Source organism: Neolamprologus multifasciatus, chromosome 3 (genome assembly GCF_963576455.1).
Source record: "Neolamprologus multifasciatus chromosome 3, fNeoMul1.2, whole genome shotgun sequence".
Lineage (NCBI taxonomy): Eukaryota > Metazoa > Chordata > Actinopteri > Cichliformes > Cichlidae > Neolamprologus > Neolamprologus multifasciatus.
The window spans coordinates 32,068,442-32,095,406 of record NC_140441.1 but is presented as its reverse complement, the minus strand read 5'-3'; the positions used below and the strand labels follow the sequence as shown (position 1 = coordinate 32,095,406).

The 26,965-nt window shown below is 41.9% G+C and overlaps 1 protein-coding gene across 1 annotated transcript in view; it reads left to right on the top strand.

Moving 5' to 3' along the window:
• The window catches only part of cyp26b1 (cytochrome P450, family 26, subfamily b, polypeptide 1), a 37,117-nt gene extending 11,162 nt beyond the window's left edge, over positions 1 to 25,955 (top strand). Inside the window, exons 2-7 of the mRNA XM_085152808.1 lie at positions 7,642 to 7,866; positions 19,381 to 19,499; positions 19,739 to 19,895; positions 20,256 to 20,411; positions 23,384 to 23,668; positions 24,438 to 25,955. Coding sequence (XP_085008934.1) covers positions 7,642 to 7,866; positions 19,381 to 19,499; positions 19,739 to 19,895; positions 20,256 to 20,411; positions 23,384 to 23,668; positions 24,438 to 24,830 — 1,335 coding nt within the window. The 3' untranslated portion in view covers positions 24,831 to 25,955. The remainder of the gene's footprint in view (positions 1 to 7,641; positions 7,867 to 19,380; positions 19,500 to 19,738; positions 19,896 to 20,255; positions 20,412 to 23,383; positions 23,669 to 24,437) is intronic.
• Positions 25,956 to 26,965: the final 1,010 nt, after the last annotated feature.

Sequence of the window (26,965 nt, the reverse complement as noted above, 5' to 3'; positions counted from 1 at the left end):
TTTGCCGGGACAGTGTGTGTGAGTGTGTGTGTGTAAGAGAGAGAGAAAAGAAGAGAAACTGAGATTTTATGACATCTTTTGTGATTGCGCTGGTTTTTGTGAGAAATTCTGTTGAAATGTGAGTGTGTAGCTCTCCTTTATTGAGAAAAAAATCTGATAAAAGCACTCTAGAGAAGCGGACACTGGCGGCTACGAGAACGCTGTCCAGACTGTAGTCACGCACAGACAATCTTTCAAGGCCATTCCTTTAGTCTGTCCCCTACCCATTGTGTGTATAAAACCTTTAACCCTCCTATTCTAACCCTCCTTTAACCACACCTCAGGGTCCAGCTTGAAGCTGTGTTCGCTTGTCTAAACCCAATGACAGCGTTTTTGTTCTTATCTTAAAGTGAATGGGGAGTTTATGGGTGAGACCGATGGAAAAAAGTGTGTGGAAAAAAGCATCAATTTTTAAATGTATTTAAGTCGAGAAAAGTTTTGTTTTTGAAGGAAACCCGCTTCTTCCTTTCAAATCCAGAACAGGGAGAATGGCTGAAAATGTTGGTGTACAGGTTGTTACAACGAGAAGATTGACGGGAATTTCACTGACCACACACACAGACTAGTGTGCATAAAATTTTGTTGATTATTATGATAAAAACACCTCCGCCAGATTCCCTTCTTTTTAGAAAAGATGTTCCACTTAAATAATCGATCCACATGATAAATGTCTGTAACAAAATGCAATCAGCCTGCTGCCACCAAACCGCAAAAGTCACGAAACCTTCATATCGAGAGTTTTGGATTCAAACAGCTTGTCAAGGTCTAGAAATATTTTAAACTGCTTGCATCGCCACGGCAACAGTAATAAATTGGAATTATTAATGACACTGTGAACCAGTTTGGGTTCAGGCCTCACCGCTGCAGTTTATTCCACGTAACATGCAAACAACGAACAACAGCAAAAGCGCCGTTATTTTGTTCTTAAGGGTCAGAGTAGAATGCACTTCAGACATTTTGCAGAATTAAGTGAAGCCACACACACACACGCACCTTTATTTGTTGTCCATTTGCTAAATGCATGGAGCTAATATGCAGTAAAGTTCAAACAGGAATTAATTTAAACCAAGAGAAACAAATTTAACCCACTTAAAATGATATAAAATAAAGGACCTGAATTTATTTTAAACACCTAAAAAAAAGAAAAAATATATATACTTTATACTTGTTAAAATCAACTGTGAATGTTTTCGAGGCCATGCTCGCTGGTATTAGCTATGTTATCTAATCACAGCAGGCTACTTATAGCAGATCCAAAATAAAATCTACATGTCGTCAGTTTTGTTGCTTTTCATAAAGCATTCAACTGGCGTACTGCGCTGCAGGTAATTGCAGGAATTTCTTTCAGCTTGTGCTGGAAAACCTTCACAAAGTCGGCCGCGGTTCAACAGTGAAGCGGCGGCAGGGGTGTGATTGCACCCTGAGCTCTCTGGCTTGATTCCAGTGTTATTCACAGCTTCTGACTGCACGGTGCTGGAAAATAAAAATAAAATTAAATAAAACCCGAGGTGCGTTCCTCGTGATGTTTTCGGCTCCCATAGCCAGCTTGTACTTCCCCCAGTTGCTATGTAACAAGAAAAAAAAACTTTATCCCCACCGTCATTAAGAGAAACCTCTTTATGGTTTTCAGCTCACATCAGAGTTTGTTGCCTGTGACCTCGATGGTAAAATCAGCCGTTATGTTGTGGGACCAATTTTGGTTTGGGGTTTTTTGTGTGTGTGAGTGTTTACAGTGACGGCTGCTTCGCCTCGCCAGAATTTGGAGGGAAAGTGTGTTTGAACCAACCAGGGTGATTGCAGACGCGACGGCTACGTTTACAAATCTGTGTGTGCGTGTGCACAGTTATGTACGTGTTCTCCTGCAGAAGAACTGTGGCGTCATTACATCACAACTTTCCATGCTTGCTCCCTGTGTGTGTGTGTTGGGCCAGTTTTGAGAGCGGCGGGGAGGTTGTGGGGTTAGGGAGGGATGGGGTGGGGGTATGGGGGCTGTACACTTCTCACCTTTTAAGCTAAATGTCACCCAGACCACACCCCTGGCGCATGCCCACACTCAAACACACACTTTTTTTCTTGCAGAGAATCTGACAGAAGAAAACCTTCAGCATTTGCCAAAATGTGTGTGAGTTTCTAAAAAGAAAACACAGAGAAATGGAAAGAGAAGTCGTAACGCACAGAACTCACAAAAAAAGTACACAATTGTCCCAATCTGATGCTGTATCTCGGAGGGTGAAAGGGAGCCTTGTCTGGCTGCCTGAGGAACTCCCTTTGAATTGGACTGTGTGTGTGTGTGTGTGTGTCAGCAGGCCTGCCAGGCAGACATACTAAACCACTCTACATCCATGTGGCAGCAAAATGTAGCTTGGAAAACAACCCTGCTCTAACACACACATTTACGCACTCAAACACACACACACACCCTGAGGGCTCTAGAGGCCAGCCGGTCGACCTGGTGTGTGTGTTTGTTAATGTGTGTGTGCTGCAGTGAAAACAGGAAGTGTACAGGAGCTGTGAAAACAGCTCGGGCCAACAGTTTGTACCCAGACACATCGACAGAGAGAAAAAGAAACCCCCAAAATTTGCAAAGGTGCATGAATGAATGAATGGATGTGGCTTCAAAAATAGACTCTTTAAAGACAACTCAGTCCCAGCTACACTGAAACTGGACGGTTTCTACAGTTTTAAGCTGACTATCAGGTGGACGACATCGACCAGGAATCAGGCAGCTGTCGGAGAGCTTTGCAGGAAAAAACCCAGTGTGAATAAAATAACGCCAGCACCTCAAATTCGAGTGAACACTCTGAAACACGGCAGGGCGGGACAGTAGGGCGTGAGGAGCTTTAATGCTAATTAACAGCATTTTTCATCTATAAAAGCAGTCTGGCAATCAGAGTTTTCAAAGCAGCACGAAAACAGCAGCCAGACGTACAGAGAGGGCAAAAGCATCTGTGCTCAATTTAGGTCAACTTCACACAGAGAAACCTTAGCATGTCAGCTATGTTGCGATGAAGAGAGAAAGAAATGAATGACTGATATTAATAAGCAGTCATGAAGGAAGAAGGAAGCTTCAATCACCTCTTGATTGTCATTGGTTGCTGTTCAGCAGGTGCTTTGCGTCGCATCTTTATCCTCTGCCACAGAAACTGTTTGAGTCTTGTTTGTCTTTCTGATGTCAAAAAACGATTTAATTACAACTCTTATTTCCAGCTTATATTTGGTGATATGGTAATGGAAAGCAGCAGCAGGAACCAATTACACAACAGAGATGTAAGAGGTGGTATGAAAAGGAGGTGCTGGGGGTGGAGGTGGGTTGAAATGTGGCTTGCAGAAGGAGCATTGATACATAGCACGCCTTACATGAGTTTTGCTGCCTGGATGTGTACAAGGACATCATGTAAAAGGCTCAGCTTAGCTTCTTGGCCTGCCTGAACTAACGCTGTGCTGAGTTGTAGGAATCAAAATGACATGGCTGTTAGTTTTTGCAAAAATGACTCAGTTTTACTACAGCAACTTCATCGTGGGTGGAAACTTGGATTGAAACTGGTCTGTTACCAGTCTTTAGGAGTAGGAGCTTCACCTGTGTGTCTGCTGTGTTCGTTTAGGGTCGTGGGTTTTCCTGCACAGTACAGTACAACATAGATGTAAATCCAAGGAGTACTGGTAAAGGCATGCTGAATACAGCATACTATGGAATAGAGCAGCATAACAGAGCAGCTGACAGTAGCTGCTTTTTTCAAAGGGGCACCATACACAAAGTGCATCACTTTGGTGCTGATGGTTGGTAGCCAGGAGACATTCTACCTTCTGGTTGCCTAGGTAACTCTCTAATATTTTTACAAACCCTGCCACATGGCTATCGACGGCATACTTCACTTGAATTCTATTCCATCAATTGACCCACTTCATGTCACCAGTGGTTATTTTACCCACCTTCGTTTCAAGCTGTTTAATATGATTTGGTGTCTCCGCCTTCAAGATATATTTCATTTGTGCTTGAAGGTGGAGTCCACCAGTTTTTTGCTAGTTGTGAGAGGTAATACAAAAGAACTTAGATATTGTTATCCTCAAGATGATAGCACCAGGTAATTAAAAACCGATATCCCTCTTATTAGTTGATGGTAATTTTGGAGGGGTTCAGTTTTATCCAGCTCATTCTTCTAAATACGTGAAAGACCATATAAAGTTTTGAGATTGCATTTATTCCATTGCTTCTTTTAGCCCCCTTCAAAGTCTTTATCTATTCCCATGGTTGTCCCCCGCACGCTGCTCAAACACAAGTGAGCAATATGTCTCTAATAATTAGACATGTCTTTAACATTTACCAGTGTGTTTGGAGCTGAACCTTTCATAGGGACTAAAAGCAGGAATACCTCAGCCTCTGGTAATTTATTCTCTTAAAATGTGTGACTATATAAACATGCACTACTAATTCCTCTGAGTTCCCCTTTACAAACATCTATGCACCAAATGTAAAACACTTATTCACACCCAACCAGAGACACACACACTTTTTTTATACTATACAAAGTCACTCCTAATTTAGACCATAAGCACCTCCTCAGCTTTAAAACCTCTTGGCCAAGCGGGGTGTTTTTGATTGGGAGTTTAGTAAATCTATTGAGGCTTCACTGTAGGACTGTGAGCCAGTAATCACACCGCTGACCGGAATCAGTGAGCGGACACATTTTGAGCCCTCGCACACAAACAAAAAGCACCGCCGCCACTGCCAGAGGTGTGCCCTCGACCAGGAAACAAACTACTTGCTAAAATTAGTTTCTGAGCTCTGCATTCAAACACAAACATGCTGCCTATAACTGCACTCATACACATGCCGACTGTTTTGTAGTGTCGGGGGTTACAGCTTATCTTAATGTTGGCTCGTGTCAGGAAGGTTTGAAGTTATTCTGATTATTTTTAAACAAAAATCACAATAAAAATGCTCTCCTTGTCTGTTTTGTGTTGATGTGTGAATAAAATGCCTTACAAGCTGTCCTTTTGCCTTCATGTTTACACACACACAAATATATATGTGTACATATATATTTGTGTGTGTGTGTGTGTCTGTGTGCCTCACAGTCATAAATATCTCTTTTCCCTTGAGTAAACTGGGGTCAAACCAGTTAGTGTTGTCACGGCAATTTGCAGTTGGGCCTCTGCGTGTTTGTTTGCTTTCCATGTTTCTGAGTTTTTAAAGATTGTTTTATTTTAATCTTGGGTGAGTGTGTGTTTTTAAGTCTATATGCACATGTGTGTTAATACTTGCATTTGAATAATGCCTTGTTAGACTCAGTGTGTATGTCCCATGTACGTGTGTGTGTGTGTCTGTGTGTGTGTAACACAGTAAGCAGCCTCTCAGGCGGCTATATATTCTTTTCACTCAAACAGCCCATTTACAGTTCTGGGGTCGGCTCCCTCTCACTCTGCTGTGACCCAGACCGTTTAGAGGTCAACGTCAAAGCTGAACTCAGGTCAGCTCGCTAACTGACTCCAGCTTCGGTCCTCTGGGGGTTGTGCTTGCAACCTGGGTTGTCCAAACTGTGGGACAGGAGCCCTGAAATGTGGTGATGTGGCTCCTTGTGATGGGTCAAAACATAAAACAGGGACAAATGTTTATTTTTTTATTCTCCAGCAAGAAATTTGATTTTTTCTCTGTGGCTCGTAGTATTGCTCATGCATCTACATTGTTTTGGTGTGAACTGCCCAGTTTTGCAGGTATGGGGTGTAACAACGCTTATCTAGATGCTTTTAGGAAACATGCACTTAATCTCTCTTAGCTTTAAAGAAATCACACACCTGTCACTAAAAAAAATATTTTGCACTTTTTCTAAGAACTATTTTCGAGTTCAACCAGAAGCTCTACATGTAATTCTAGCAAGCACTATGCTTCTTATAGAAAAAGGGAAAATTCACTTTCTCTGATTGCCTTCAAATAAAAAAATCTGAGAAGGAGGAATCGCCTCTCTGATTTAAATAGTGACAACCCTGTGAAGAAAGATGTAGTTTAATGTGATACATGTTAAACTACATCTTGTGGACGTTTGGACCTCCTCAATAATTCAGGTAAACTGATCCCGTTCATCTGGACGTTTTCAACTGGCGAAACATTTCGTCAGTTTTCCAAGTGACTGGTTTTCCTAACCCTATAAATATGACTGACACTAGCAACATTGCCTAACAATGAGCCATGAGCTCAGTTGCATGATTGTTAATATGTAGATTGTCATGAGCATTCATCAGAAGTTGCCGGCATAGTCCATTCATCTTAGGGCTAGGGTTCCCCAGGCCTGACAACTTGGAGCTCCACCTCAGTTGATGAACTAGGAGAAAAAGATTTGAAGTGGCAATGGACAAAAATGAGCAGTCTGAGGCTGAAACTTCTTATATCCTCGAGCAGTCTCCTGTCAGTCTTCTTCATCAGGATGAGAAATTTCATTTACTGTATTTTAAGCCTGAACTGCAAATGTTTTGAGAACCTTTAACCTCACCGCTCGTGGGCCGATGTTAAAACTGATCTCTGCCTGTGCCCTGAAGGCAACTTGAATCAGTTTTCATTGCATTAACCTGATGTATACAGGCTTCTTAAACATCTGCAGTCTTCTGCTTTCAGTTGGTTTAAGTTTACTTTTTTCTCTGAGAGCTGAGATGATGGAAACCTCAGTAACTTTTAGCATGTGGAGAACTCACCAGTCTGTTTGGGCCCCGAGCCACAGAGAGAGTAGAAAGTACTTACTGAAACCTTTTAGAGATGAAGATCAAAAGCTGGGGTGAAGGTTGGATCCTAAAGACTGTTTTAAATTATTAGAAAGTGCAAAAAGCATGAAGAACTAGCATCTTTTGTTAACAGTGGTCGAGGGCAAGGAGAGTGTTTTTCAGAGTAGGCCCCATCAGTTTGGTGAGGTATCACTGTTTTGAGGAGCCTTTTTGGATCTGACCATCTTCTGTTTGAGGACAGCAACTGCTGGCTGTCTACTGTAATATTTCATCAATTTTTAAAATGATTTCTGCATGATTAAAACCTTGTCTCACAATGTTTCCATAACAGTGATGATGATGGCTAGAATTACTACATTTGAAGAAATTTCATGTTAAGGATACACTAACCCTTAAACTGCTGACAATATAAAATATTTCTTTGAGTGCAGATATTAAGAAAGATATAGATTTAGAAGTGGAGATGGGGGCAATCTCCATTAGCAGGATTTGAAAAGGTTCCTCTGATTTCCGTGAAACAGGGTGAGGAGTGTTTGGGGAATTCCTTCTGTTACCGTCTCCTCACACCTGCTTCTCTCAAAGGGGAACTCCAGCATTCAGTCCCAACAGTGTAAAACTACCCATCTTTCTCTTCTTCCTTTCTTAATAGAATTTCGACTTTCTTATAAATGTTGAAGGAAGAAGATTGGAAAAGCACCAGGTTTATTTTTCTATGAGCAAAACTAGTTTCTTTAATATGGATTTTTGACATACTGCCTCATATAATTAATCCTCCAGTCGCTCATTCTACCGTAGAAAATATCTTAAAACGACTCTCATGAGTTGTGTCTTCAGCATTACAAGTTAGATCTGTGATTGATCTCTGTGCTTACTCTCTTTTCCTTTGTCCAGGGCTCGAGCTTCCATGCATCACGGAGACAGAAGTACGGCAACGTGTTCAAGACCCACCTGCTAGGCCGTCCTGTGATTCGGGTTACGGGCGCAGAGAACGTGCGCAAGGTGCTGATGGGTGAGCACACTCTGGTGGCGGTGGACTGGCCTCAGAGCACGTCCACGCTGCTGGGACCAAACTCACTGGCCAACAGCATCGGAGACATCCACCGCAAGAGGAGGAAGGTCAGGACACGTGTTAATTTAAGTTCGCAAACACACACAACTATACAGAGATACCGAACGCATGTATTTGTGTGTTCATCTTTACTTTTAATGCTTCACTTTGTGCTAACTGCAAAGACTCAACTTGACCAAGGAAAATTTACATCCTAAACCAATCAAAAGTTAAATATTTTCAGGATGTAGATATTTTGATTTTAAGCCATTTGACTATACAAAGTGTTTAGTAAGACATCTCAGTCTCTCTCTTATATTTTTAGCAGCACAAAAAAAATGCAGCACTATAATTTCAATACTTTAGGCAGAGGAAAGATACGGACTTAAATATAACAATACAACTACTGATTTAATTTAAATGCAATCATTATTGATGACTCTGCCCTTGGATACAACTAACTACTCCCTTCAATGTGAGAAGGTTAACACCAGCTACCAACTTTATTTTGATATTCTAACATGATAGTAGAAGGAGCTAAAAAGACTGTTTTAAACTGAAGCATAATATTTGAACTTTCTAGAGACCAGAGTACTCACCTGACACAATAAAAAAAAAGTAAAATGAAAGTATACCTTCAAGTGTTTCCTGAATCTGCACAACTGTTTTTTTTGTAAGTACGGCTTATATTTGGCTTCTGACCTCTAGCTGCCTGCAACACATCGTCAACAGTTCCTCCAAATAATTAGCAACAAATGATAAAACTGCACTCTGACGATAAACTCCAGCCCTGACTCAATATCGACAGAAGCGCTGAGTTAGGTCCTTTATTCCCTTTTACGTTATGTTAGGTAGAAACTGATCATCTCGTCACATGACGCTTTAGGGGGACAACCTTGAGAGCACTGAAAAGAATGAAGTAGGAAGCATATATGCTTGCTATTGTATCAGGGCGTTGTTTAAGAGGTCCCTGGCCCCCAAAATGTATAATACCAGCTTTCTTACAAAGCTTCAGTATGAACTAAAAGCAGCACTCTGAAAGAAAGACTCACTGCTGGACGGTTCAAACAGCCCTGAAAAGATGCTGCAAAGGATCTGTCTCCCTCGAAATGTCTGCGGCTAAACCCACCTGGATTCACAAATACAAACCCAGAACACAAAATACAACACAAAAGAGACATAAGATTAATTACACAAGTTATAAAGATAATTCAACTCTTGTCTTGTTTGGCCTGATGAGGTTTAATGGTCCCAACTTTTACCGGCTTTTCTCTTGTACCTTGTTTTTGTAACACACGGGGCTGTAGTGTGGAATTGAATGTAATCATATGAACTGCATCTTCATGCAGCAGCATGCACGGGGATATCAAATGCTCACCCTGAGACAATGCTTGAATACATTTCTCGGAGGCAAAAGAAACGTGAGGCAATAAAAACATATAAAATCACCAGGTCATCTTAAATAGTCGGCTTTTACTTTTACCAAAGATGAAGATCTGTCTCCACATGCAAACAAAAACGAACTCTGAATTTCATGTCTAAAAATTACTTAATTATCAAGACCTATAGGATTTCTATATTAATCTGTTAGTCATTTCATTTATAAGCTGCCAGAGAACAGTGAAAAATCCACCCGTCATCAAGCACAACGTCTTAAAACAGGGAGTCTGGAGCGAGGGTGGAACCACTGCGCTTTAATCAAATATAAAAAATAAAAAGCAGACCTAATTTAAATGCAAACAATTAATAGATGGAAAATCAACTTTTTAATTCCTAATGATTGAGTGAAAAAAAAATTGGGTATTGGGATGTGTACATTATTTTTGTTTGCAAAGGCAACCATCGGACTCGCATCTTTGATTGAGTCCCAAACTAGTTTTCAGCCTATTTTCTGTTGATTTCTTCATCTCTTTACACACTATGTGCACATCATCCTGCAGCAGCTGCAACTGCATGCAAAAACGCTCATCAATATTCATGCTGTGGAATAAGTGGCAGACAGTGAAGTGCACACATTCGGAGTCCTCTGCACAAAGGGTGAGGCAGGACGCGCAAACAGACACAGTATCGGTGTAAAGCTGATCCTGTCCGCTCGCTCTTATCAGCAGCATCCTGGCTGCTGAAGCGTGAGAACGACCCCTCCATCATTCCATCTTCTCCTGCTCCTCCTCTCATCTGCCTTCGGACAGAGTGACTGAGAGAGCGAGAGACAGCCCTCATTTTTCAGTTTTTTTTTGTTTAGTTTTTTAAATTTTCTGTCATTTCTCCCCCAGACTATTATTATTATTATCTCTCTCTCTCCCGTGCCCTTTCTCTCTTCTTTTCTGTCTCTTGCTTCCTCTCTGGCTCTCTCGTTTCTGTGCCAAGACCATTTCAGGTAATCAGCCACTTACCTCTCCCTCCTATTATCCCCTTATCCCCAGGGCACAAACCTTCTTTTCTCTCTCTCTTACACACACACACACACACACACACACACTTAATGCACACGCAACATCATGCACAAAGAATCGGAACGAGAAAAACAAGAAGTAGAGCTCCCTGTGTTTTCCTGTAAATCAGTCTCTCATTTTCTCTCTGCAGACACAGTTAAGGTTTTTTTTGGAGGCGGGGTCGGGTTTCCTTGCTGCCGTGCCCCGGGACAGGCGAGGGGTTGGTCGGGTCTAATCTGAGCTCTGATCCCCTCTCCTCTCCCTGGAGACCCCCGCACTAACCTCATGTAATGACCCCTGATTAGGAAGGCTGCCTCCGACACGGCACAAAGACGGGCTTTCTGTGGGGGCCCAACACACACACACCTGAACGCTGCCTTGGATGGATACACACACAGTAAAGTTGCTTAGCCTCATAGGTTTAAGCTGAAGTGCCTCTGAGCAAGACTCAAACTCGTGACCTCTGGCCTCCATAATAGGCAAAAAAAAGAGATCCTTCCTAAATAGATCAGCCAATGTGGTGTCAAACTGTCGAGTTCAGAGAGAATTTTGACCTGAATGCAAAGAGGAAAATCCTTGTCTTTGAAGCCTTTTCTCTGATAGAAGCAAATCATGAAGAAAAAACGATTAAAACAACAAAATTCCACAATTTCTTTAACTTATTTAGGGAACGAACGGAGAATTATCATGGCCTCGACTCCAGCCAAGCTGTCCCCGAATGTTTGACTGTTGTATCTAACTCTGCTGTCCTGTTTATGATCGGGAAACCCGCAGTTCTGGATCATTTTTAGCACGACTGATATGTTTAGATCTCTTAATGGTCCTTCCCCTTTGCCTTTTTGAGTCTCCTCAAGTTGATGAAGTCATGTGGAACATAGTGATGAGGGAAAAAAATGGCACACAAGCATCTCAGTCCAGGCTGTTTTTTCTGGGGTGAGACTATTTTTTTCTCTGCAGTGTCAGTCTCATTCTGAGGGATGAGCTAAAAACTTCAGTCGTGGCCGCAGACCCGGTTCTGGTCACCGGTTATGCTCTTCTACATGAAACAGCAGAGGATGTTTGCTCTCTCTGCACAAGTTTCGAGCCTGTGGTAAGATCACAGAGCGCAAGTGGTCAAAACTTTCAGGACTTTCAGGGAGAGATCTAAAAGCAGCCTGGAAGCTGTCATGACATGCCCTAGAAAATCAGCCACGTTCAGGTAAGACTTTTGATTTTTGTGGGCCTCCACGCCACCTCGTACATCATCTTAACTTCAGTGCCGACCAATCCCATCATGGATCAGTACCCACCACTGCTCCTAAGTTAGTCACTTTCTAGCTAGATAAATATATATGGATATTTAAGCACTTAAGTCATCATTTAGCAGCTACCCCTGAAAAAAACAACAACATTTTATGTGATTGTTTAAACCTTGTTGCAGATACAGAACTAAAAAGACTCCGAGAGAGCTATTAGTGAACGTGTAGGTTTAAAGAGCCATCAGAAAACCAATAGACTGAGCTTGTGGCAGGTGCAGAGAGGCGGGTGGCTTACAGGGTCCTTCAAATGTACGCATGTTTACACTTTGACTTTCAGCTTGCTGTGGGATTTACAGACACATCACTTCAATATAAGGAGGGCCGACAGAATGAATGATATTATAAGGAGAGCCAGAGGTCAGCTGGCCATTTTTCAGCAGCTTAAACAAGTGTGTGTGTGTGTGTTTGTGTGTGTGTGTGTGTGTGTGTGCGGGCTCCCTCCTGTTTTTCTGGATAATAAAGCTAAGTCAACAGAAAGAAGCGAAACACCATCAGCTGAGAGAAAAATAAGAAACTGGTTTACTGTCTGACCAGCTGGACCAGAGTGTCTCCTCTGTGTGTGTGTCTGTGGTTTTCATATGGAAAAACAATCTGCACACAGCACATTAGCCTTTTTGGTGGATCAACAGAGCCAGCCAGTTTCCATATAACCCCGTGTTAAGCTAGGAAACTAACTCCATCAAAGAACCACAGTAGACTGGTTTTCCACTACGGGCCAATCAGAGCCTAACAAGGGCAGCCAGGACTTACACATCATCCTTGACTGAAAACAACATCGAACATACCGTTTGCATTTCTGCTGCGAACTGAAGGACTTTTTTATTTTGGTGGGTTTTAGTCGTGTATGCTAAGATCTTTGCTCCTGCTGGATGAACAACTAGATGGGTTTGAGCGTAGTGTTTGTTCTCATGCAGACATCAGACTTTCCAATGAAATATGTCTTTTTCAGATATGTGCAAACACTAGAGGCACGGCAAGACTGCTTAAACTCCACGAAGGTATTCGATTAGGTTAATGACTCTTGGGCCAGAATCAAAAATCAGAGTTTAGAGATATATCTCTTTTATTTCCAGCTTTAAAAAAATTGAAGTTCAATAATTAGAGGTTGTAACTCTGTTTTTGGTCTCCACTGTCACATCGGGAAAGTTGCTACACAATTTGCTAGCTTTGACCACTCTCCCACCCACCCCCCCCCCCCTTTTTTTTTTTTTTGGACACATTGCATTCATCAGTGTTTTAAATTCAATTAATTTTGGTTCTATTTATATTGACCAAATCATAACAACAGTTTCCTCAAGGTGCTTCATATTGTAAGGTAAAGACCGCACAGTAATACAGACAAAACCCCAACAATCAGGTAACGCCCCTATAAGCAAGAACTTGGTGACAGTGGGAAGGAGGCAGCTGGTTGGGGCTAAATTAAAGAAGCAGGCTACGGTTATAAACATGCTTCTTTAGAGAGTCCTACTTGGCTCTCAGTGGAAATGTTTCCCTCTGTGATGGAACAACACTGTGCAAACACTCTGTTGACTGTGGCAGCCACTACTTTTATTTTCAGCTTCACGAGATACTTCTCACTTCTTCAATTTAAGCCCACAGCCGCCCGCACATTCCCTCATACCATCCCTTTCTTTTCCCGTTTTTCTCCACATTTTCCTTCCCCCCTTGTTATTCTTTCTTTTGGAAACGTTGCCCGATCCTTACATTTAGGAAAAACACAACTTGGACAAAGAAAAGATAGAGATGTAGAGAGAAGAATGGACAAGAATCTGACTCGATCTGACACCTTTTCTCGGTTGCTGCCGGGGTTTTCCCGAGGAACTCCATAAACGCTTGCTTTAAATAAGCGTGCGGTGAAATCAGAGAGATGTGATGTCTGTGAAAGTGCTGCGATGGTGATGATTCTTTGCATGGAGCCCTTGTATGTTTGTCTCAGCCTCCTGTGCTTCTGCTCATCACCAGTAGAGGGCACTGCAAAGTGGGACTGAGGTGAAGCCCACTCTGTGCGTCCCTTTTTTTAAATCCAGGTTTTATCATTGCTAAGATCAAATTTACACTTTATCCTCTTGTTGCACTATAAACTGCTGTTTATAGTGCAGATGTGGTACAACATAGCCCTCTTAAAAATTTCAAAAGTGTATATACATATTTTTTAAAGATCCAGTGGAAGTTTAAAATCAGTACAATACTACACTGTCTTAGAAATACTGCACGCGAGGAAGATTATTTAGTTTTGAGAAAAGTAATACTCAACAATACCCAGAAAGTAAAAATCCAGCAGTCCAGCATTAAAGCTTGTTATTACTTGACATGAATACACAGTATCACAGCAAGAAGGTCCTGGGTTTGAGTCTAGGAGCTTCTTCTGTGTGGAGTTTGCATTTTCTCCTTGTGCCTGCGTGGTTTCCTGCAGGATAGCTTCCACCCACAGTCCAAGACATGTATGTTGGGTTCATCTGTGATTCTAAATCGGCTGAAGGTGTGAATCTCTTTATGTAAGCAGCGTGTACCCTGACTTCCACCCAGTGACAGCTGGGAGGGGCTCCAGCCACACCATTACCCTGAATTAGATAGAGATGTGTTCCTGAATACAGTGTTGTAGCTGCACGTTAAACATGTGCACTGCTGTTAGTTTTTCCGCTCTATATTTCCATATTCTGTTAAAAAAATGAAAGTTAAATTTATTGCGTGCCTTCCTCCTAAAAGTAAATGACGGGGTGAAATATTAAGCTTAATATTGACCTTAACCCTCATCAGCAAAGCAATCACTTTGTGATTCAACGTGACAATAGAAGCAGGGAAAAACACAGGGACTGCTTTTGTAAGTAGGAGAAATGAGTAAAAAGGAATAAAAAGTATGGTTTAGAAAAAAAGGATGGATGAAGGGGCAGGGAGAGCCAGGAAGAGGTGGGAGCAGAGAGAGAGAGAAAGAGGGAGGGAAAGGAGGGCAGAGAAAAGAATAAAGGAGTCTTTACATGTCTGTGGAACCAGCAGCTCGCAGCACTTTCACATAATTTAAGACATATGGACATTATTAGGACAACTGTGTCTGTGTGCGAGTGTGTGTCTGACTATATCTGTGTATGTGTGTGTGAGAGAGAGAACAGGAGTGAGTGTGTCTTTAAGCATGTGTCTTTGCGCTGCAGGCTACAGAAGACAGTCACGTTTTTGTGGTGCAGCAAAATGACTGTTGTATTGAACAATCCCCCACTAAAACACACACACACACAAACTCCCGTCTTGTGTGGAACTTGGAACGTCCCAGAGTGACACTACATAAAAAACTGTGTTTGATTGGCAGCCAGAGAAACTGTGTGCGTGTGTGTTTCTCAACATGTGTGTGTTTGTCTGACCTGTAGTTACCTTTCAGAGTCTCCCGTCTGCCTGCTCACACACTGACTGCCTGACTCACGGGTCCTACAGTAGCTCAACCTTTCTGCTCTGTCTGTACTTAAAAGTGCGTGTGTCTGTGTGTGTGTGTGTGTGTGTGTGTGTGTGTGTTGGAAGAGACAAAGTGCTCAACCAGATTGACCAATTATGCATAATCCAGTGCAGACGGGTTAAATGGCTAAATTCACAATGTTACACAGCCTTATTTGGCCTAACTAGTGTTTCTGGCGTTCAGTCTCTGCTTGGTGTGTGTGTGTGTGTTTGCATGGTTGTTATTGCTGATTTTTCATGATGATTCACAAACATATTTGCGTTGCATGTACTGGATATTGTATATAAAAGATAAATGGAGCGTCTTGATTTAAAAAGTGCCTTAAACCTGAATTCTTTTGAACGGCCAGCGGAGGGAGATTCCACTGGTTGCAAAGAGATTTCATGTAGCGTTGAAGGTTATTGGAAAATTATTTGATCTCCGACTCTCAGTCAACACTTTTCATATTCTTTAAGGTCTCAGACTTTAGCTTTCAGACTGACTGAGCGCAATTCTGATGTTTAAATTGTAAACTGTGGTCGTATCCATCCATACTTCTCTACATTAAGATATTTCCAGGACAGCTCAGAGATGTAATCTCTCTAGTTTGTCCTGGTCCTACCTGGGGCCTCATCCTGGTAGGACATACTTGGAACACCTCGTCTTACCAGGAGGTGTCCGGGAGGTATCTTAATCAGATGCTGGAACCACCTGAAACACATTCTTATCTGAAGGTATGCTGAAAACTAACAACCCAGTTTTTATAAGCAAAACCTCAGCATGAGGAGACATGATGAGGGCTGGTGGAAGTTTAAGGCACAAAGCTGCCAGCCAGGAGACTGTTGCATCCCCTTGGGGAGCTTTGTGTTTTGTGATTTGTTTTGCTCTGTTTTCATTCACTGATTGGTTAGGTTTAGGCACAAAAAGGACTTTGTTAGATGTAAGACAAAATGGCTCTGTTATAATAGGCCCCATTCACAACAGCAGCCCTGCACATAAGCAGGGTACATGGCACTCAATGTGACACCGAGTTGTCTTGAACAAGCATTGATACGTGCGTAACACTTGTCTCATTATCGCCATGATTGGTGCGTCACACTGCCAGAGCCAAGTGTCTCTCAGACACTGACAGCTTTGACAAATTTGACTTTGGCAGTGCTCGACACCATGGGAATGGGAACAGGTTGAGGTAGAGGTGGGGGCAATCTGCAACCCTGTTTTACCACGCAACTTCAGCAACCCTCACGGGACAATCGATGTCATTATGACAAGAGTGGAAAGCAGTTTAAAGATCCTTTAAACGCAATCCTTCGAATTTCATCCAAATCCAATCAGCGGTGTCCACTGTTTCCTGGGCAACAGACAAACAAATGACTGATTAATCCAACATTGACAGCCCTCAAAGTAGCATACTGTCTTCCAGACGAACAAAAGACGTCACTGCAGTCAGTGTTTCAGTATCTCAGGCTCTTTTGAGCTCAGATGTTGTGTGTAATCTCCTGTGGTTGGGGTTGGGCAGCAGGTCGTGTAAGCTGATCTGTGACCAGCAGCCCCAGGGTGCGGCAGCAGAGGAAATGTAGTGCTACTAAGGTCTTAGAGGGCTCTGTGATCTGCACTAACCACTCCCTAACGCACAGCACATACGTATGTACCCGTACAGTGCGCACATGTAACGCATGCACGCACTCGTGCACTCGGCACCAGCTCAGTGGACTATTGTTCATTCATTTTCAGGAGGGCGTAGGGAGGGAAGCAGACTTTGGAGGAATGAGAAGAGTGGGAGAAAATAAGAGGGAAATGAAGTAGAGAGCAAAATAAGAGTATGAGCGCCCAACTGATGTTTTGGTGGCTGAAACAACAACCTCAAGAACCACATGTACCCTCTCTGGCCTTGGTTCAGATCCCACTAGAAGCTGCTTTCTTCCCTCTCAATAAGTCAATGAAGAGAAGCAGAAACACTCCACTGGCTCCTCTGGTGTGTTAACATATGGGAAATATATCCCAAAATAAACAATAAAGGCACTTTGTTTGTGCATATTTCAGTAAAGCAAAGAATCTGGACACAATACAGTTTTTATGAGCATATAGTGTTATACTTAAAAAACCCCAAAAGTCTTTCCCCCATACAGACAACATTTGACAGCCTCCCCTGTACCCTTAATGATGAGTTTTGACACTTCCCAATATCAATAAAGACGTGGTTTGACCACCATTAGAATAGTTTCCGGGTTTCTCCAAGGATAGCTGCATAAGCAGAGACCAACCTCACCAACTTTTGATGAACAACCAGTCATTTTGTTATGCAAGCAGCCCTGAAATATGACAGAAACCACTCAGTTAAGAAAAGGGCTTCAAGGGTTACTCCTCATCAGCTTTCAGATGGTAACGAATTAAGGATGATTGCAGACAAAACCCATTATCAAAGAGATTAAGCATATATTCTTTTTTTTTTTTTTTTTACAACATGCTGCTATTAGAAACAATACCTATACAGGATTTTTTTTTTTTTTTTTTAGCATAGATTAGTTTCTCTGCAGGGTCTAATAAAGGAGAAAGTCATAAAAAGAAACCACAGTGATTAAATAAAGCAGAGAAAAACCACAGACAAGTAGCAGTTGGAAGTTTGTATGTGTATTTTAGATAATAAAAACGAAAGCCATTAAAAAATAATAAAAAGCCACTTTACGTCTGCTGGATTGGAGACATTTCCAAAACAACTGTAAGGCTCAATGACCACTCTTTATTAGAAGTTTTCCACTTTTAATGGAAACTCAGCTCATTCAGCTTTGATTTCTGATTCAGTAAAACCTATAAGATGTATTGATTAGAGGGCGGTCCAAATGAAATAGATGACAGTCTTTTTTTGAAGTCTCAGTGTGACCATTCTAATATCATTGTCTTGTTTTGGAGCCAGGTGTGATTGTTGAGTGCATAGACACAGTTAGTTACTACTAGGCAGAACACTGTTTCATTATTATTTTTATTATTAGTAGCATTTTTTATTAGTATTTTTATATAGTATAAAAATACTAGAGCACAGACATGTTGGACAAACAAACAATATTTGCTTTAAAATACTCCAAATATGTTTGAAGTGTCCACTTTAGTTACCTGCATCAGTGGATGTAAAGGATAAAAAGCCCCAACAAGTCAGCCATGCCTTGGTTAGATTAGGGAACAATATTAAAAATAGTAACTGTGTACAGCTATTAAGAAGAGATAAATTTTTGTAGCAGCCTGTGAACATGTTTGTTTTTGTTGTAAAGTAGGAGCATTTTAATATGGGGCTCTATGGGCATTTACCAACTTTTGGAATCAGCCTCAAATGGCCACTGAAGGAACTGCACCTCACTTCTGGCATATTCTTTTTAGGTGAAATCCTAAACACAGCTACAAAATTTGATTTCACTCAGTGTTTTGAGAAAATAATGAAGGCTGTTAACAGCTACAGTTCATCTGGTTCTAACTTTGTTTTTTCTTCTTCACTCATCTACATAATTAGGAAAATGTCTGACCGTTAAAGGAACAAGAAACTTATTAGTTCAAATAAAACTAAGCATGGGTAGCTGACTCATTTTAATATAAAAGCTCTATTCTAGTCCATTTCCCTCTCTTTTTTCTCCTCTCTGGTGTTCTCCACTTCTAAATCATTCCCAAGACTCTTTCATGGGCAGTTTTGCACTTTAAATCTGATGGCATGTTATTTGTCCAAACAACACTGACGACTGGTGATTGATTCATACTAAGAAATACTCTGCGCAGCCAGGAAAGAACTTAGCTCTTCCCCCTCTTTCTGTTTGTGCTCTTTCTGTCTGTCATTCTAGTTCTGCTGACTACAGGGGAAAAACCTCCACAATGTATAAGTCTCTGTAAAGACCAAGCAAGAGCAATAAGGGGGGAGAAGAGACAGAGAGAGGGAGAACTTGGGGATAAATAAGGAACGGGAATCATAGAAAATGAAAAAAAGAATGAACACGTGATGGAAAGTCCAGTCTAGGTAGAATTTAGAAGAGAGAAGGAGATCAATGATTAGACAATTTAGAGAAATATGAGAGGCCAAGACAATGGCTACAAAAATACAGCCAGATGTTTTATCCTTTACCAAAAACAGTTGTCTCTTTCATGGTCAACTGTAGAACTTTGTACCAAATTTCACTTGTAAAGTGCACATTTTTTAGATGCCCTGCAAACCAAGAGAGAGACACAAAACACCCCAATAAATTCCCAGTGAATACCAGCATTACTGCAGAATAAACTTGTGCTTCCTGTTGTCTTTTCACATACCTGTCAGTCAGGATTTACCGAGAGGATTACAACATATAATCTGTGGACATTTGTCCTCTGTTTTGACTTGCACTTCTCCAACAGCTGGGCGCTGTTGCATTCTGCATTTGAGACTGATGTTATTTGCTCATTTCTCTGTCTCTCCAGGTGTTTGCCAAAGTGTTCAGCCATGAGGCCTTGGAGTCGTACCTCCCTAAAATCCAGCAGGTCATCCAGGAGAGTCTCAGAGTGTGGAGCTCTACGCCTGAGCCCATCAACGTCTACAGGTACGGCCAGGGAAGGACAGTGGAGACAGTTGTTAATGTAGCTAAAATCTGGGAGCAAGACTAAAACAGCGCTCCTATCCTAGGTGAATGCAGGTAGAAAGGTATTTATGATGAGTATCGCTGACAACACAGAGTCGTTATCAGCAGTGGTAGAAACTCAGAATATACAAGAGTTCAAAAACACAGGCTGCTTCAATGGGCTACTAAATTAATATTATTCATCCGTCATTTTTCTGCAGGGAGAGCCAGAGGCTGTCTTTCACCATGGCTGTCAGGGTGCTGCTGGGCTTCAGGGTGACAGAGGAGGAAATGAAGCATTTGTTCTCAACCTTCCAGGACTTTGTTAACAACCTCTTCAGTCTGCCCATAGACCTGCCATTTAGTGGCTACAGAAGGGTAAGTGTACCATATGACCACTTCCTTCTCATTGGTATTTTTGGATCTTAGTATATCTTTTTACATCTTAATGTCCCCAAAAATAAAGTGTTTTCCCAACTGGTCACTGCAGATGGCTGCACCTCCCTGAGCCTGGTTTTGTTCGACGGCACTTCCTGTTAAGAGGGAGTTTTTCTTTCCTACTGTCATCAAGTGTTTTCTCATAGGCCGTTGTGCAACTGTTTAGGTTTCTTTCTAATATTGTAGGATCTTTACCTTACAATACAAAGCATTTTGGGGTGCTTGTTGCTCAGCTAAACTGAATTTGCATCAAAGAGGACATTTTAAGAGTAAAAGGACTTAATTTGTGCATTGTTGCAGGGTATCCGTGCACGAGACACCCTTCAGAAGAGCATAGAGAAAGCCATCAAGGAGAAGCCCATGTGCACCCAAGGCAAAGATTACAGTGATGCGTTGGATGTCCTAATGGAGAGTGCCAAAGAGAATGGCAGCGAGCTCACCATGCAAGAACTCAAGGTAACATACCTAAGCACAAAAAAACAGCCACCTGGGAAAGAGGGTAGAGTAGTGCAAGCATGCGTTGAAAAGAAGCCAGAACCACAAGAAGTCACTCAATCACATGTAGAAGCATGTGGATACACACTAATTCGTATGGGTGCAAACAAACATAGAAATCTCTATTTACCTAGCAGAGAGCTGCCAAAAGGAACCGGTCTGGGCTGACTGAAAACACAAACAGTCATCATAATTCTCTGACAAATCAGCCAGTGATCATAAGTACCAAACGGGGATAATGATACACACCCTAATGTGAAATATGAAAGCGAGCTGCGTTAATACCTATCGGCTGACAGGAACAGCATAACACACACATACACACACACTCATGGTCAGGCACACCCTCTGTTTACCTATTAAAGTAATTCAGAGGAATTCTGTGGAAACTCGACTCTCTGCTTCTCTCTCGAACTTTGTGGTTTCTGGGTTAAGTCCAGGGCCAAAAATAAGTCAACACTCCCCCCCTGCTAGGGGTCTGAAAGAGGCCTCCTGTACGCACACACTCACACACAAATAATTAAATACACACACAAAGTGAACTGGGGAGGCCCTGTCGCAGAGGCCCAGGCTGAAGCTCTCTCCTGCAGCTTTCTGATGCATGCATTTATAGCACACACACACACACACCTATATATATATATATATATATATATATGTATATATATATATATATATATATATATATATGTGTATATATGGATATATATAGAAAAAAAAACACCCAGCACGCCCCTGCGGGCGGTTTATCCTTCAAGCTCGGGTCTTCTACCAGAGGCCTGGGAGCTTGAGGGTCCTGCGCAGTATCTTAGCTGTTCCCAGGACTGCGCTCTTCTGGACAGAGATCTCCGATGTTATTCCCGGGATCTGCTGGAGCCACTCGCCTAGCTTGTGAGTCACCGCATCTAGTGCTCCGATTACCACGGGGACCACCGATACCTTCACCCTCCACATCCTCTCGAGCTCTTCTCTGAGCCCTTGGTATTTCTCCAGCTTCTCGTGTTCCTTCTTCCTGATGTTGCTGTCATTCGGAACCGCTACATCGATCACTACGGCCGTCTTCTTCTGTTTGTCTACCACCATTATGTCCGGTTGGTTAGCCACCACCATTTTGTCCGTCTGTATCTGGAAGTCCCACAGGATCTTAGCTCGGTCATTCTCCACCACCCTTGGGGGCATTTCCCATTTTGACCTCGGGACTTCCAGGTTATACTCGGCACAGATGTTCCTGTACACTATGCCGGCCACTTGGTTATGGCGTTCCATGTATGCCTTGCCTGCTAGCATCTTGCACCCTGCTGTTATGTGCTGGATTGTCTCTGGGGCATCTTTACACAGCCTGCACCTGGGGTCTTGCCTGGTGTGATAGACCCCAGCCTCTATGGATCTTGTACTCAGAGCTTGTTCTTGTGCTGCCATGATTAGTGCCTCTGTGCTGTCTTTCAGTCCAGCTTTGTCCAGCCACTGGTAGGATTTCTGGATATCAGCCACCTCCTCTATCTGCCGGTGGTACATACCGTGCAGGGGCTTGTCCTTCCATGATGGTTCCTCGTCTCCCTCCTCTTTCTTGGGTTTCTGCTGCCTGAGGTATTCACTGAGCACGTTGTCAGTTGGGGCCATCTTCGTGATGTATTCTTGGATGTTCGTTGTCTCATCCTGGACTGTGGTGCTGACACTCACCAGTCCCCGACCCCCTTCCTTCCGCTTAGCGTACAGCCTCAGGGTGCTGGACTTGGGGTGAAACCCTCCATGCATGGTAAGGAGCTTTCTTGTCTTTATGTCAGTGGCTTCTATCTCCTCCTTTGGCCAGCCTATTACCCCAGCAGGGAACCTGATCACGGGCAGGGCGTAGGTGTTGATGGCCCGGATCTTGTTCAAGATAAAGATCAAGAACAAGATATATATATATATATATATATATATATATATATATATATATATATATATATATATATATATATATATATATATACACATATATATATGTATATATGTATATATACATATAGATATATCTCTATATATATATGTATATATAGATATATATGTATATATATATATCTATATATATATATATACATATATATGCTGGTAGATGCAAGGAGGACCTCACTATTATTTATTCCACTGACTTAAGGCCTTAAGGGGCCCAGCATAGTGCACACTGAGTTTGTTATTGGATGTTACCTTCATATTTCCAAACACACTACTTTTCAGGAATTAAAAACAACATACTTTTATTATGTATTGACTTTTGACTCCTCTCTCTCTCTTTTGGTCCAACATTGTTCCAAAACAAATGGCAAGCTTGAGGTGTGGGGTAATGGATTTGTGCCCAAATTATGGTTGAGTTTGCACATAGCTCTGTTTTTACTCAGTGGAAAGAACAATTTTACATTTTTAGAATAATATTCCTACATGCCGCTGTTAAACAAGCAGTTTCTGGGTTTACTTCTAGCTCAAAAAGACTATGAAAGACTACTGGTTGAGCATTTGGCTGATGCTCACCTTCAGCCTTCTTTATTTCCACTCTGCAAACTGTTTATTAAAGCAACAAGTAATTAACCAATCAGAGATGAAATGAGGCTATAGTTGGCTTGCTCTCAAAGTAAAGACAAGTCAACTGATACCCCCTCAGTACTGCCAAGTACTCAATGAATGCTTGTGATCATTCAAGAATGAGTCTTTACTTTCCTAGTTATTGTTGTAAATAGTGATAGGAACTCTTTTTCAAAGCTGTTTGCTATTCTATAAACCTATAAAACTTTTTCCCCCATGGGAGAAGATGAAAAATGTATAGGGTCGACTGATACCCTGGGAGCTCGGGACCTCCAAGGGGTTGCAAGATAAATGTGTTTTTCTGCAAAACTGTTAACCAAGCAAGACCCAAGTAGCACACTAATACGCCATCGTATCTGTTTGCTGACCCACAGGAATCAACCATTGAGCTGATCTTTGCTGCCTTTGCCACCACTGCCAGCGCAAGCACCTCCCTTATCATGCAGCTCCTCCGCCACCCTCAAGTCCTTGAGCGCCTGAGGGAGGAACTGAGATCCAGGGGTCTCCTTCACAATGGCTGCCTCTGCCCAGAAGCAGAACTGAGGCTCGACACCATTATCAGCCTGAAGTACCTGGACTGTGTCATCAAGGAGGTGCTGAGACTCTTTACTCCTGTTTCTGGGGCCTACCGAACCGCCATGCAGACCTTCGAACTGGACGTAAGTGTCCCTAGAATAGTACATCCTTCACATCTTCATGTACCTCTTGTTGTGCAGCATACTTGTCTTAACATGAATAGTATCAAGTATCAAGAGTCTGATCACACAAAAGGAGGGAAGGGGAGATTTAGAGGAAAATTACCAAGGATGGAGCTCTTTAAATAGCTATCTGTATTTAAAGAAGAGAGAACCACTGGGAAAGGAAACTAATTTTGGTACAAAAAGTGTTCCAATGTCCTGATCACCATCACAGATGTATTCAGCAGTAAAACTATTTATGATGATTTTGACTTTATTTGCTTCTTTAATGTATTTGCATTCATTAACAATGACCACTGGATAGAAAAAGAAGGTCCTAGCCCACATATCTTCTGGATACTCTGCACGCCTGAAAAAAATGGGTGTTGCAGCCAGATGTTAAATCAACAGACTCTTTCCATTGTACACGTACAATGACAGTAATGGGCTATTCTATTCTATTCTATTCTATTCTATTCTATTCTATTCTATTCTATTCCAATGGGTTCCTGGATTGATCAAGGACCCCAAATGCTTCTCATATTGCTGTATTCTGGTATGAACAGAGAAAAGATGGTTTGAATATGGAAGAACACATATTAGCAGAAAAGTTCACAATTACTTCTTGGGGATACAACAACAGAAATCAGATTGTTATCCAAATTAATTGGTCATATGTGCTTATGGTGGCTAAGTGAACAATTATTTTTATGTGTGTTCATTGTTATGAATTCCGGTCTTTTGTCTCCAGGGAGTCCAGATTCCCAAAGGCTGGAGTGTGATGTACAGCATTCGCGACACCCACGACACTGCTGCCGTCTTCAAAGATGTGGATGCCTTTGACCCTGACCGCTTCAGTCAGGAGCGGAGTGAAGACAAAGAAGGACGCTTCCACTATCTACCTTTTGGTGGCGGCGTCAGGTCCTGCCTGGGAAAGCAGCTCGCCACCCTCTTCCTTCGCATCCTGGCGATCGAGCTGGCCTGCACCAGCCGCTTCGAGCTGGCTACGCGGAACTTCCCCCGCGTGATCACGGTGCCCGTTGTCCACCCGGTCGATGGGCTGAAGGTTAAGTTCTACGGATTGGACTCCAACCAAAATGAGATCATGGCCAAGTCCGAAGAGCTCCTGGGAGCAACAGTTTAAAAGGGTGGAGGGGTTGATGAGTGGGGGTAGGGGAGGAGAGCAGATTTGTAAGGGAGAAGATTTGAGAAAGGAAGGAATATATTTTAGAGTTATCTTTTCCTTTCCGCCTTTTTTTTCAGCCAAGAAGGAGAAGTCATAATGTTATGCTACAGCTGATGATTTGGACTTTCCTTTAAGAAAGAAAGAAGCTGCCAAAAAAGTTCTAGAGTTCTATACTATACAAAGAACTATACACACAAAAAGTATGTACAAAAAAAAGAAAACAAAAAACAAAAAAAGCTATGTAATATAATTTGAAAAAGAATGTGGGTAGTGCAAGGGAGAAAGAGAGTTGTGGTGGTACTTTTGGTGAAATGAAGTGTAGAAAAGTTAAAGATGGTTGTCAGTGGGAGGCGAGATGGATGAAACAGGGTAAAGGACGAACAAATATGATATTCTAGCATTTATGCTTGTGCTTAATCAAAAAATGAGTGAACCATTTCAGTTGCACAGCAGGGTAAGAGAGACGGATATATAGACTTAAACATTTCAGGTTTCATGATCCTTTAGTCTTTTTCGTTTCCTTCTTAGTGGTGCCCTCCAAATTTAATCCATGTCTTTTTAGTGTATGGTAGTGGTAGTTTTTTTTTGGGTTCTTTCCAATTCAAGTTCTTTATTAGCACTCGGATGCACCCTAAAGGATCGTTGCACACTGGGTAGCAGGTTGTGCATCACTTTAGCTCTATACCATTAACTGTATGATGATGCAGTATATACTTTTGGGTGGTTTAAACTTGTACTGCTAATTAGTGTCAAGTATCAATGAAGAATGTATTTTAATGGGGAAGATACGCTGGACGGCTAAGTTGAGGGGCAGTACTCAAACCACACTGAAGTGATGTAAATGGGCAATTTGTTTCTTATGACAACATTGCCTTTCCTATCTGCCTCTAACAGTTTCCATATTACCTCCACTCGTGCACCATAAAGTAAAATAAGCTTCTCAAAGTACTAGCATCGCAAAGAAACACATACATAAAGGCTAAGAGCTGCAGAGCTTTTATCCAGGAGGGAGGGGGGATTTTAATGCAAAGTGCAGCTGCAATCACAGTAAAGAGAGGAACTAGGGAGCCTCAAAGTCTTTGAGATATATCTTGAAAGAATAAAATCATGCTGGAAGGACAACGTGCTTTCTGGCTCTAACATTCCACTTAAAAAGCCCTAAAAATGGGAACTGAGTTCAAGCAAAGCTCAAAGAAAGCCTTACTTCCTTAATTCCACTTTGAACCTTGAGATTGTTTTTCAGGTTGCCCGTCTGCATTAAGTCAGAATCTTGCCCATATATACAAATCCTCAATTATCTAAAAAGTGAATAAACTCAGGTGCAGATTAGGCACTATGGTGTAGAACCGATAAGCCTTCTTTAATATTTAATGATGACTGCACATAACAGGACTATCCCTTACTCGCCGCCGTAACTTCAGAGCTGGATCGATGTTTTCTGCCCAAATCAAAAAGAAGAAAAAAAGAAGAAGATGAATCATGGGGTGAGGGTGAGCAACTTCAAACAGCAATTCTTTTTCTACTTGACATGTTACCCTTCTGCAACCATTTTGCATCCCCCAAAGCAAAAATTTTGTTGGTGGAAGCACAAACAACCGACAGGAATTCCCATTCGGCATCACACAAGATAAAAGCAATGGAATCCAGGTCAAAAGTAACGTGGTCCAGGTCTGCTTTGTAAATTCTCTGAACCTGTGCTTTGATTTGATTTTTTATATACCACACTACCAAGTTGCATTGAGATTGTACTCTCTCGGGTGGACACTTTGTCCCGCTAACAAGGAAACAAGTAACTTTAAGGACTTGCTCTGAGAGAGAGAGCAGTGAAAAAAAGAAAAAGGGTAAGGCGGAGGTGGAGAGAAGTCCTACATACATGCTGCTTGAATGTTGCTTTGTCATTCTGCGTTTGTTTATTTGTGTGCTGTTTTTATTTGCGTGGCTCCCTGGGGCGGCCATTTTGAGCTCTGCGGAAAAATTGACGCTCTGTCTTGCTGCTCCTCCAATCAACACTAAGAATGCAAAAACAAAAGTAATTCCACGGTTTAAGCAACTTTATGAGCTGAAAGAGATTTATTGCTCGAGGTGATTGCACA